At 48.0% G+C, this 12143-nt stretch overlaps 1 protein-coding gene across 2 annotated transcripts in view; it reads left to right on the plus strand.

The window, feature by feature from the left end:
• The window catches only part of CYFIP1 (cytoplasmic FMR1 interacting protein 1), a 99676-nt gene that overhangs the window by 49137 nt on the left and 38396 nt on the right, over positions 1 to 12143 (plus strand). Inside the window, exons 11-16 of one of the 2 annotated variants that reach the window (XM_084999708.1) lie at positions 73 to 190; positions 4771 to 4893; positions 6786 to 6911; positions 8975 to 9141; positions 11006 to 11153; positions 11973 to 12120. In XM_084999708.1, the coding sequence (XP_084855834.1) occupies positions 73 to 190; positions 4771 to 4893; positions 6786 to 6911; positions 8975 to 9141; positions 11006 to 11153; positions 11973 to 12120 (830 nt within the window). The remainder of the gene's footprint in view (positions 1 to 72; positions 191 to 4770; positions 4894 to 6785; positions 6912 to 8974; positions 9142 to 11005; positions 11154 to 11972; positions 12121 to 12143) is intronic. The other variant, XM_084999707.1, reaches the window with a different exon arrangement.

Genomic DNA, 12143 nt, shown 5'->3' on the forward strand with positions numbered 1-12143 from the left:
GGTGGGCCTGCTGTGCAGTGTGTCCTCAGCCAGGCACCCCTCAGGTAATGCACGTTTCCCCTTCACCCCCAGGTGGACGTGCACATCCTCTAGCAGCAGCCCACAGTACAACATCTGCGAGCAGATGGTCCAGATCCGAGAGGACCACATGCGCTTCATCTCGGAGCTGGCACGATATAGCAACAGCGAGGTGAGTGGCCCCTGCCTGCAGCGCTCACCCAGGACATGGGGCCTGGGGCGCCATTGTACTCTCTGCACCCAAGTCCTGTCTCTAATGGCTTTGAGAAACATGATTTAGCATCAAATACTGAAAAAGCGCTCATTCTAATGGACGAGGCAAATATAATGGAGTTTGTTCAGCTGTACAAAAAGTATCTTCTTTTTTAACAGGGATTTCAAAAGAAAGGACTGAGGTGAGACCAAGAACTAAGTGCATTTCCTAGTCCAGTTCCATGGTTCCAACCTGCTAGGAGAGGGGTGAGGAGAGTGTCGGGGACAGAAGTGGGGTTCTGACCTGTTCCCCTTTCACATCTAGTGGGGGGGAAGAGCAGGAGTCCTGGGTCGGGAGAAGACGTGTTGGGGGCCCAGAGGAGGCCTGCAGTTGGGTGTAGGAGGAAGTGCTGCTTCTCTGGCTTTGGGCCTTGTTAATCCCCTCCAGCTCTGCAGCTGGTTTTTTTTTTTTTTGGTCTTTTTAGGGCTGCACGTGTGGCATATGGAGGTTCCCAGGCTAGGGGTCGAATCAGAGCTATGGCCGCTAGCCCTATGCCACAGCCACAGCCACGCAGGATCTGAGCCGCGTCTGCTATCTACAGCACAGCTCAGGGCAATGCCGAATCCTTAACCCACTGAACAGGGCTAAGGATCGAACCTGCCTCCTCATGGATGTTAGTCAGTTTCATTTCCACTGAGCCACGACGGGAACTCCCCGGTGGGTGTTCTGTGTCCTTGTTTGGACTGGTCACATTCCCTGTACCTGCTCCCAGCCAGCACTGCTCAGGTGGGGGGGTGGGTAGGTCAGAAGTCGGAGTGAGGGGGAGCAGCAGAGGCGCATCATCCTCTTGTCTTAGTGGACAAGGCACCAAGGTCAGGGTCAGAGCGGTGGTCAGTGGCGTAGGTGCTGTGAGTGGTCTAGAGGGACTCAGGGCCACGTAGAGAGGTCTGGTTTTCGAGACTGAGGCACCTCCAGGTTGTCCGGAGGACCTTTACATTTGGGGGAACAACTCAATCTGCTGGCCCTGCCCTTTGCAGGACCGCAAGCACCCTGTCCCTCACCCCCAAGCACTAGTCATCATGTAACCAAAATGACTGAAAGACAGCTCAGATGCTCAGCCATGCTGCCTCCTCGTGGATCCCAGGTGGGCCGCCCTCCTCCCCAGTGAGGAAATATGACCTCGCCCCTCTCCAGAGGCCAGTGTGGCCCACAGAGGAGGGGTGGCTTATGAAATTTGTAATATTTATAATTTTATGGCTGAATAATACACCACTGCTTGGACATACTACATTTTTTTGATTGATTCATCTGTTGTCGATTGATGGACAGTTGGGTTATGAATAATGCTGGTCTAACATCTATGCACAAGTGTTTGGACATAAGTTTTCATTTCTCTGGGGTAGATATCTAGGAATAGAACTGCTGAGTCATGTGGCAACTCTGTGATGAACATTTTGAGGAACTGCCAGGCTGTTTTCAGAGTGCTTGCTCCATTTCACATTCCCCCCGGCAGTCTCTGAGGCTCTGACTTCCCCACATCCTTGCTAACACTTGCTGCAGTCTGGTTTTTTTTGTTTGTTTGTTTGTTTGTTTGTTTGTTTGTTTTTTGTCTTTTTGTTGTTGTTGTTGTTGTTGTTGTTGTTGCTGCTATTTCTTGGGCCACTCCCTCGGCATATGGAGGTTCCCAGACTAGGGGTCCAATCGGAGCTGTAGCCACCGGCCTACGCCAGAACCACAGCAACGTGGGATCCGAGCCGCGTCTGCAACCTACACCACAGTTCACGGCAACGCCGGATCGTTAACCCACTGAGCAAGGCCAGGGACCGAACCTGCAACCTCATGGTTCCTAGTCGGATTCGTTAACCACTGTGCCACGACGGGAACTCCCTGCAGTCTGTTTTTTTGGATTCTAGGCATCCTAGTGAATGTGAGGTGGTATCTGGTTGTGGTTTGAATTTATATTTCTTTAATGAAAGTGAGTATCTTCATGTGCTCATTGGCCAACTGTATATTGTCTTTAAGAAATGTCTCTGAAGTCATTTGCTCATTTTAAAATTGGGTTTTGTTTTTGTTTTTTTTTTTTTAAATTGTTGAGTTGTATGATTTTGTTTCTTTTCTTTTTTTGGCTGCACCTGTGGCATGTGGAAGTTCCCAGACCAGGGATTGAACTTGAGCCACTGCAGTGACAATGCTGGATCCTTAACCTGCTCTGCTCCAGTACTTTATTACTTTAGATGCTACTGTAAATCGAGTTATTTTATTAATTTTATTTTCAAGTTGTTTGTTTAGCAGTTTCTCTCACTAGCGGGTAAGGATTTGTTCTGTGCAGGGATAGCAGCTGGGTGTGAGTAGTTCACGGGAATGTCAGTGCAGGTGTGCACACTCCCTGAGGCCCCAGATCTGGTCACTTTCTTTTTCTTTTTGTCTTTTTAGGGGCCGCACCACGGCATATGGAGGTTCCCAGGCTAGGAGGCTAAGGGTCAAATCAGAACTATAGCTGCTGGCCTACACCACAGCCACAGCAACACAGGATCCGAGCCATGTGTGTGACCTACATCACAGCTCACGGCAACTCCAGATCCCTAACCTGCTGAGCAAGGCCAGGGATTAAACCTGTGTCCTCATGGACGATAGTCAGATTTATTTCCACTGAGCCAGAGGGGAACTCCCTGTCACTTTCTGACAGGTTCTGGGCAAAGGTGTTTCTGTTTTCGTCTGACTTCTCCATTATGTAAATTTTCAGGGCCACAGAGGGAGAGAGACCAGTCGTGGCCCTTGGGTGCCACATTTAGCTTCATTACCTACCCCTTTTCAAATCAAATATTCCTTCAGCCCTGTGCCTCTGTCTGGATTAGCTTGAAGCAAAGCCAAAATAACATATTTTCTACATGTTTCTATAAGATAAGGGCCCTTTTAAAACATAACCATTATATCATCCCACCCTAAAAACCAGCAAGTATGTATTCCTTCATATTGAATAGCTGGTCATTGTTCAGATTTCTCCGATTTGTTCATTATCATTTGTGGTTTATTTTTCCAGGTTTTTTTGCCTCAGGGTCCAGATAAGTTCCGTATATTGCATTCGTTGACACGCCTTTCCCACCATCTTCCTTGTTCCATGCAGTGTCATTTGCCATGACCCCTGTCCCCTGTGTGTCCTATACACCGCCAGTGATGCCTGGAACTGTACTGCTCCTGGCAGCCCCCCACCCGTGCCAGAGCTAGTGTTGTGGCTGGGCCAGCCCCTGTGGACCTTATTATGACTGCAAGATGCCCTCAGCGATGACCTTCGGGGAACTTTGAAAAAACAAGGTTGATCATGCACAGGTCCAAGAGGGTACCATAGGACACTCAGAGCCACACAGTGAGGTCACAGGTAGAGAGGAATGGAGGTGCACAGACCTGGGGCTCTGCCTTTGTTGGTATCCAGGGTTGGATGCTTACATTTCATGGATTCATTCCTGGTGAATTTAAAATGTAAGAGTGGGAATTAGGGTGCAGGAGGGGAGAAGCAGGTCTGGCAGTTATTTTGGCCACCATGGGCTTGCTTTTTTTTTTTTTTTTTTGCTTTTTAGGGCTGCATGTGCAGCATATGGAGATTCCCAGGCTAGATTCCCAGGTCAAATCTGGTTTACGCCACAGCCACAGCAACGCAGGATCTGAGCCGAGTTTGCAACCTACACCACAGCTCACCGCAATGTCAGATCCTTAATCCACTGAGCGAGGCCAGGGATCGAACCTGCAACCTCATGGGTCCTAGTCAGATTCGTTTCCGCTGCACCACAATGGGAACTCCACCATGAGCTTTCTACAGGGGGAACTTCATGGGTAGGCTGGCTCTTTATCTACTTGGATAGCTGGCAATATATTTCTTCAGAATGGATGTCTCTGAAATGGATGCCTTAGTGACTAAAATCTTAATGTCATGCATTTCCACTGCATGGTTCCTCTCTGTGCTCATGTGCCAGTTCAGCCCTGCACTTGATTGTTGCATTTTGCTTTTGAGTTTTAGGGATCGCTTTTTCCTAATTTAATTTTGTCACAAGATAATTTTTTGTTTTTGTGGCTCTAAGGCCAGACGTATCAGAGGAAGTATATGCAAAGAAATCTGCCTTCCCCTCCACCCTAACCCTTCCTGGCCTGTAGATAAACATTCTTAAATCGAAGGTTTTATTTTCTTTTTTTGGGGGGAGGCCTTGCCCGAGGCATGCAAAAGTTCCTGGGCCAGGGATTGAACCTGAGTCACAGCAGTGACATTGTGTACATGTGCACATTTTCCTTTATTAGCTAAGTGGAAACAGCTAGGCAAGTGTTTCTCTCAGGAAGGACCATGTCTGGAGACCCTCCAGCACCGTCTGCAGCAGCCTTCCTCTGGGCTTTGAGCTGTGGATGCCCATGGCGAGGGCTCTGCAGGTGCCTTATCTTTTGATGCAGTTGGCAGTCTTGTGTTCACATCATTTCTTACTTTGGGGAGTGTTCATTCCGGTTTGGCTCTTTGAGTGGGTTTGATGGGTGGTTTCCTGGACATCGGTGACTTCTCAATGCTCTGTCATCTCTAGGTGGTCACAGGCTCGGGCCGCCAGGAGGCTCAGAAGACAGACGCTGAGTACCGGAAGCTCTTCGACCTGGCACTGCAGGGCCTGCAGCTGCTGTCGCAGTGGAGCGCTCACGTGATGGAAGTGGTGGGCACTCCCACTTTTATTTGGAAATGTACCCCCAGTTGGTTAGAAGTGCTTTTCTTCCCAAACTTGGCAAGAAATTGACTAAATTATATATTTTTCTGCATTAATCTTGCTCTTCGGATTAAGAACAAGTTGGCTTTTTATCTTTGACACTAGAAATAAGAATATATGTTAGTTTAAATGTTTGTAAGATAGCTCAATGTATATTTCACTTACATATATTACAAATAAAGAGCCTTATCTTTATTTTATTTAAAATTTTTTTTTTTTTTTTTTTTTTTTGTCTTTTTGCTATTTCTTGGGCCACTCTCGCGGCATATGGAGGTTCCCAGGCTAGGGGTCTAATCGGAGCTGTAGCCACCGGCCTACGCCAGAGCCACAGCAATGCGGGATCCGAGCCGCGTGTGCGACCTGCACCACAGCTCACGGCAACGCCGGATCGTTAACCCACTGAGCAAGGGCAGGGACCGAACCCGCAACCTCATGGTTCCTAGTCGGATTCGTTAACCACTGCGCCACGACGGGAACTCCTAAAAAATTTTTTATTACAGTTGATTTACAATGTTGTGCCAATTTCTGCTGTATAGCAAAGTGACCCAGTCATATATATATATATATATATATACGTTACCTTTCCTATATTATCTTCCATCATGGTCTGGCCCAAGAGACTGGATATAGTTCCCTTGTTATACAGCAAAAGGGCCTTATTTTAAATATACTGATATAATTGAATTTGTACTGTTACTTTTTTTTTTTTTTTTAATGGCTGCACCTGTAGCATAGGGAGGTTCCCAGGCTAGGGGTCAAATTGGAGCTGCAGCTGCTGGCCTATAACATAGCCACAGCAACGCAGGATCCGAGCCATGTCTGAGACCTACACCATAGCTCACAGGAACACCAGATCCTTAACCACCTGAGCAAGGCCAGGGATCAGATCTGCGTCCTCATGGATGCTAGTCAGATTCGTTAACTGCTGAGCCACAGATGGGAACTCCTGTTAACAATGATTTTTAATTGTCTTTTTTTTTTTTTTTTGTCTTTTTTTTTTGCCATTTCTTGGGCCGCTCCCGCGGCATATGGAGGTTCCTAGGCTAGGGGTCCAATCAGAGCTGTAGCCGCCAGACTACGCCAGAGCCACAGGATCCGAGCCGCGTCTGCAACCTACACCACAGCTCACGGCAGCGCCGGATCGTCAACCCACTGAGCAAGGGCAGGGATCGAACCCGCAACCTCATGGTTCCTAGTCCGATTCGTTAACCACTGCGCCACGATGGGAACTCCTAATTGTCATTTTTTAAACAACATGGTCTCTGTGAGGTTCTAGCCATCAATTTCTTCTGTTTTGGATTAGTAAAGTAGTTTCTGATGCTAGAAGGATTTGGATACCTGTAAGTCATAGAAGAGTTTCCCTCCTTTTGTTTATTTTGTGCAGACAAGGATTATTATTTCTGGTTGGATTCCTGATCATATGAAAGGCTAATTCTTTTTAAAATGGTGGTGATGAAATGCTTATAGTCTTAGATAATCCACACAAACTATCCAGGCTGTTTTACCTGAGGCATTCCCTAAATTTCTGATACATTATTTAAACCTGAAGTCTTGTGGCCAGAATGTTTTGCAGTTTTATGGAAAGAGATTGTGTGTGCATGCGTTTAAGTGTGTGTATGCATATGGTGTGTGTGTGTGCATGTGTAGTGGGTGTCTGTATGCATACATAGGGTGTATGTGTATGTGTGTGTGCTCCAGCACACATGACTGTGTGTGACTCTCAGACTCAATGAACAGTAGGAGGCGGACCTTTGGTGGCTCTGGCAATGGCCCTGTGAGGTGGACTAGCAGTTAAGCATTTTGTATTCAGTGTGACCGTCTCTCCTTTTTGACCACACCAGTACTCATGGAAACTTGTGCACCCAACGGACAAGTACTCCAACAAGGACTGCCCCGACAATGCTGAGGAGTATGAGCGGGCCACCCGCTACAACTACACCAGTGAGGAGAAGTTTGCCCTGGTGGAGGTGCGGTTTGTATGCTTTCTCTTCCTCCTTGGACTCTAGCCTCAAACTGTCTCCCCTTTGCAAAGCCAAAACAAAAACATGAATGAACTGCTTATTTTCTGTGATTGTGTCGGTGGAGGGCGGCCCTTGGCACCTGTTGCAGTTGTCAAAATAGAGAGTGAAATAGGTTGTGGGTTCCTGGTCTGCAGGGACACTCCCCTGCACAGATCAGGGTTCATTCTAAGTGAGAGCCTGGGAGCCGCAGCAGCTTCTTGCTGGCACACGCAAGAAGAGCAAGCCAGGACCTGGGGTCTGAGGCAGGGGAGCCCCTCTGGCAGCTCTTCACTCTCACATGTTAACTGTGGTTCCCCCAGCTCTGCCCTTCAGGACCCCTTCTGAGGGACAGTTCTTTATTTCTATGCCATACAATTTTTTGTTTGTATTTTTTTTCTTTTCTTTTTCTTTTTTTGCTTTTTAGGGCTGCACTTGTGGCATATGGAAGTTCCCAGGCTAAGGGTCCAACTGGAGCTGTAGCTGCCGGCCTACACCACAGCCATAGCAATGCCAGATCTGAGCCGAATCTGCGACCTACACCATAGCTCACTGGAACACTGGATCCTTCCACCCACTGATCGAGGCCAGGGGCCAAACTTGCACCTCATCCTTGTGGTTACCGGTTGGATTTGTTTCTGCTTGTGCCACTATGCAAACTCCTTTTTTTTTCTTTTATGTAAGTTCCCAGGCTAGAGGTTGAAATGGAGGTGCAGCTGCCATCCTGCACTGCAGCTTGCAGCAACACTGGATCCTCAACCCTCTGAGTGAGGTCAGGGATTGAACCTGCAGGCTCATGGATGCTAGTTGGGTTCTTAACCCACTGAGCCACAATAAGAGCTCTTTTTTTTTTGGTAGTTCTAAGTTTTCTGCCTTCGGAAGTTTTTGCATGTCCCAAGGTCATGAAGTTAGTCTCCTACATTGCTTTCTGGATATTTTTTTATTCCGCCTTTCACATTTATATGCCCCCACCAATCCTCCCACCTATTCTACCTGCCACCTCTGTTGTGAGTCAGGTGATCAAACCTGGGCGGGAGCGTTTGTGCTCATGTTCTAATCCATATGTCAGTCTTTCCTTTCCTAACACCCCTCTTAGTTACAACAGTTAATTGTGTGTCTGGTAAAGCAAGTCCTTCTATCCTCAAGTCCTCAGCTATTGTCCTTTGTATTATTATTATTATTATTATTTGTCTTTTTAGGGCCACACCTGCAGCATATGGAAGTTCCCAGGCTAGGGGTCGAATCAGAGCTGAAGCCACCAGCCTACACCATAGCCACAGCAACACCAGATCTGAGCCAAATCTATACCACAGCTCACGGCAACACCGGATCCTTAATGTACTGAGTGGGGCCAAAAATCAAACCCACATCCTCATGGGGACTACCCTCTGAGTCACAATGGGAACTCCAGAATTTTTGCTTTTTTAAATAGAAGTTTCTCCCTCTTTTTTTTCCTCATTAGAAAAGCAACCCAGATTCATCATATATATATCCCCCAAACAAGCAGAGAAAACACGCATGTGAAATGAGGACAGTATCTTGTCTCTGATGCCATCACAGAAAAGAACTTTAAGCAGTTCGGTGCATTTTTCTTCTGGCCTTTTTATGCATACTAGTTCACTGTGCCATTATTGTTTAACAGATGGGATTTGGGCTACAAACTTGTAACTTTTTTCTTTTCCAGATAATAACAAATTTGCTTTTCCTGCATCTTTTTCTTTCTTTCTTTCTTTTTTTCATTGTTGGAAGTCTTCTGTGTCGTGTACCCTAATGGATTCAGAAGTGTTTTGAGTCCATTACCAAATGCCTCTGTTGGCTTCAGGCCAAGGATATCATCCTTGCCCTCAAGGCGCTTGTGGTCTGATGGGGTCAGACCAAGAACAGGGACAGCTGCAGGTGCAGGTACAGAGCAGTGAGACCGGAGGCCAGAGAGAGGCCCCATGCTCAGGGGAGGCAACCTCCTGGTGTGTGTCAAGCCCGTGGAACTCATATGTCACCCTCCAGCACACTGAAGGTCATGTGTCCCCCTTCAGGTGATTGCCATGATCAAAGGCTTGCAGGTCCTGATGGGCAGGATGGAGAGCGTGTTCAACCATGCCATCCGCCACACCGTCTACGCTGCACTGCAGGACTTCTCCCAGGTCACCCTCAGGGAGCCGCTCAGGCAAGCCATCAAGAAGAAGAAGAACGTTATCCAGAGGTCAGTCCTGTTGCACACACCTCTCCACACAGACTTGTCTAGAACTGAAAGACCAGCTTAGATTTGAACAGCTGTAGGGTTAAATTTTCATTAACATGCTCAGTGCATTTATATTCAACCTCTAGGCACTCCTTTGGTGAATTTCCTCAGTGGGTCCAATTATTCTCCTGAACAACCCACGATAAGTCAACTATAGAGAATCTAAGCAATCAAGAGACCCATGGACAGGGTGTGTTTATCCAGGGCCTGGGAGAATCTCAGAATCCATCTGACAGTTCTGCTCACCAGGCCTGTAGGGACAGACGGCCCAGCATTTCATCTGCCAGCTCAGTGTGTTTTCTTTAGTAATTTTGTTTCTGTTCTTTTTGGCTTATACTACAAATTGGTTGAAAACTACATACATGTTGCTGAGCTCTTGCAGCAATCTTGAGCTAATTTTTTTTCTTTTTTTCTTTTTAGTCTTTTTCTCTTTTTAGGGCTGCACCTGCGGCCAATTGCGGGTCCCAGGCTAGGGGTCCAATCAGAGCTGTAGCCACCAGCCTACACCACAGCCACCAGCCTACACCACAGCCACAGCAACTTGGGGTCTGAGCCAAGTCTTTCACTTACACCACAGCTCAGGGCAATGCCAGATCCTTAACCCACTGAGCGAGTCCAGGGATTGAACCGACTCCTCATGGATGCCAGTCGGGTTTGAGAACTGCTGAGCCACAAAGGGAGCTCCTAATTTTCTATTATAATGTTTAGCCTTTTAGATAAAGTTGTCTTTTGGAGACATTTATGTAAAATGAAACTCCCAGGGGCTCACATGTGTATTGATTTCATTTTGTCCCTGTATGGTTGACATAACTGTCATCTGGAATGATACAGCTTTAGCATTAATAAGTCCTATACTGTGAAGCATTCCAGTTTTGGTCCTCTCACCTGGAGAGCTGGGTGGAGGCGTTTGTGTTTTCAGTAGTGCCTCAGTTCTGCTCATGCTTGCTGTGGTGGAGCCTCACTACGTAGGAAATACACAGTGTAGTCTAAGAGTAACTCTGGGTTTAGCTAGAACGTTTCCTGAGAGGTGATCAGGATGGGTGTGTCAGTGCGTCTGCTCCGATGGTGGCCCCTTGGGGAACTTTGCACAGAGGAGTGTTAGTGGGAATGAGGGCATGTTCCAAATGAGTTCAGGACACAGACTTAGTCCCCAAGGTTGCGTTGGTGAGTTCATGTTCAAGTTAGAAAATGAGATCAGTCACAGGGAGGTTGATTTGCAGCTCTGGGTGGATGTTTGAGGTCTGTCCTCTTGCTGCGCTTAGCATGACTCAATGTTTAGGAAATAAAACATTACTTCTGGGCTTACTGAAGCAAACTCAACTACATTAGATCTTCCGGGGCTGGTAATATCCCCAGAAAACGATCGATTTAAAAAAATTTTTTTTTTGTTTTTGTTTTTGTTGTTGCTATTTCTTGGGCCGCACCCACGGCATATGGAAGTTCCCAGGCCAGGGGTCAAATTGGAGCTGTAGCCACCGGCCTATTCCAGAGCCACAGCAACGCGGGATCCGAGCCGCATCTGCAACCTACACCACAGCTCACGGCAACGCCGGATCTTTAACCCACTGAGCAAGGGCAGGGATCGAACCCGCAACCTCATGGTTCCTAGTCGGATTCGTTAACCACTGCGCCACAACGGGAACTCCGATTTTAAAAAATTTTTAAATTTCTTATTGAATGGGTCCATTACCACCCCCTATCCCGCTGCCCCCAGAGGAATTCATGTGTAAGAGTTGACTGTGTGTTAGGTGAGGAGATTCTGTGATTGTAAACGTGCTGAGGGTGTCAGCACTGTGTCTACCTTGACAACTTGGTGGTGGTTTAGTGTCCTGCAGGCCATCAGGAAGACCGTGTGTGACTGGGAGACAGGGCACGAACCCTTCAATGACCCTGCCCTTCGGGGTGAGAAGGACCCCAAGAGTGGCTTCGACATTAAAGTGCCTCGGCGCGCCGTGGGACCCTCTAGCACCCAGGTTCTCCTCCCTCGCTCCCCTGCTTCCTGCTGTTCCCCTGAGTGGGCTGGCCTTGAGTTGGGGGATGGAAAGGGGGGTCGGGAGAGAAATGACCTCACCGCTGTCTGCTTGGGCAGGTCAAGTGCTGCCTCTGTCTTTTCTGCTCCTTTATTTCCCACCCAAATGAATCGGGGATATACACACTTAGCAGTTCTCAGGTTTGGTCATTTGCACGCAGAACCTAATTTGACTGCATCAAGTCCCGTACCCGAAATGTGGGTAAAAGTCCACGTGTCTGTATTTATGCTGTGTTTCTTGGTGGGTGTTTAATGTATGTTTGTAATTTTTATGTTGGGTCTAAAAATCATCCTTTCTAAAGATAAAATTGGGGGGGATTTAAAAACATAGTTTCGGTCTGTCCTGCTTTTCCCTCTCCTGGCACGTTCAACCCCCTCCTGCCTCTCAGGCACATTTCCCCTGACCCTCATACCTGATTTAATATGCCCTCTGCTTTTCGCCTCCTGTTTTGGGACTTTGGCCTTCTTATTCATCACCTCTGCGTTGGGGGCTTTTACAATTTCTTCTGCCAGCCTCGCAGGGAATTCCCAGCAGAGCGTGCTTATGGCATTGTGTGAAGCCTCTGGGGTACCTGGTGGGAGGGCCTTGCTGCTCGGGGAGGAGGTGGGTGGGGGCGGGCGCGGGGGGGGGGCGGGAGCAGGGGGGAAATGTCTGTCTGTCCAGTCTGCGCAGGCGCCCCACCGCGCCCATGCGCATGCGCGTCGCCGCTCTGTGCCGCGCGTGACTAACGCTGTCTCCGCTTTCCCGTCTGTCCGTGTCTAGCTCTACCTGGTGCGCACCATGGCGGAGTCCTTGAGCTCTGCCGAGCTGCTCAGGCAGCTCAAGTCTTTGGGCGCGGAAAGGCTCTTGCATGTGGTTAACGCGTTTCTGAGGCAGTCCTACACCTATCCGCCTCTTTTAACCTTTGGTGGTAAGACATTGTTTGTTTTTCCT

Source organism: Sus scrofa, chromosome 15, assembly GCF_054392235.1.
Source record: "Sus scrofa isolate SSC_HxYL_T2T_F1_AM1 chromosome 15, Sscrofa_HxYL_maternal_Yorkshire_Landrace_v2.0, whole genome shotgun sequence".
Classification (NCBI taxonomy): domain Eukaryota; kingdom Metazoa; phylum Chordata; class Mammalia; order Artiodactyla; family Suidae; genus Sus; species Sus scrofa.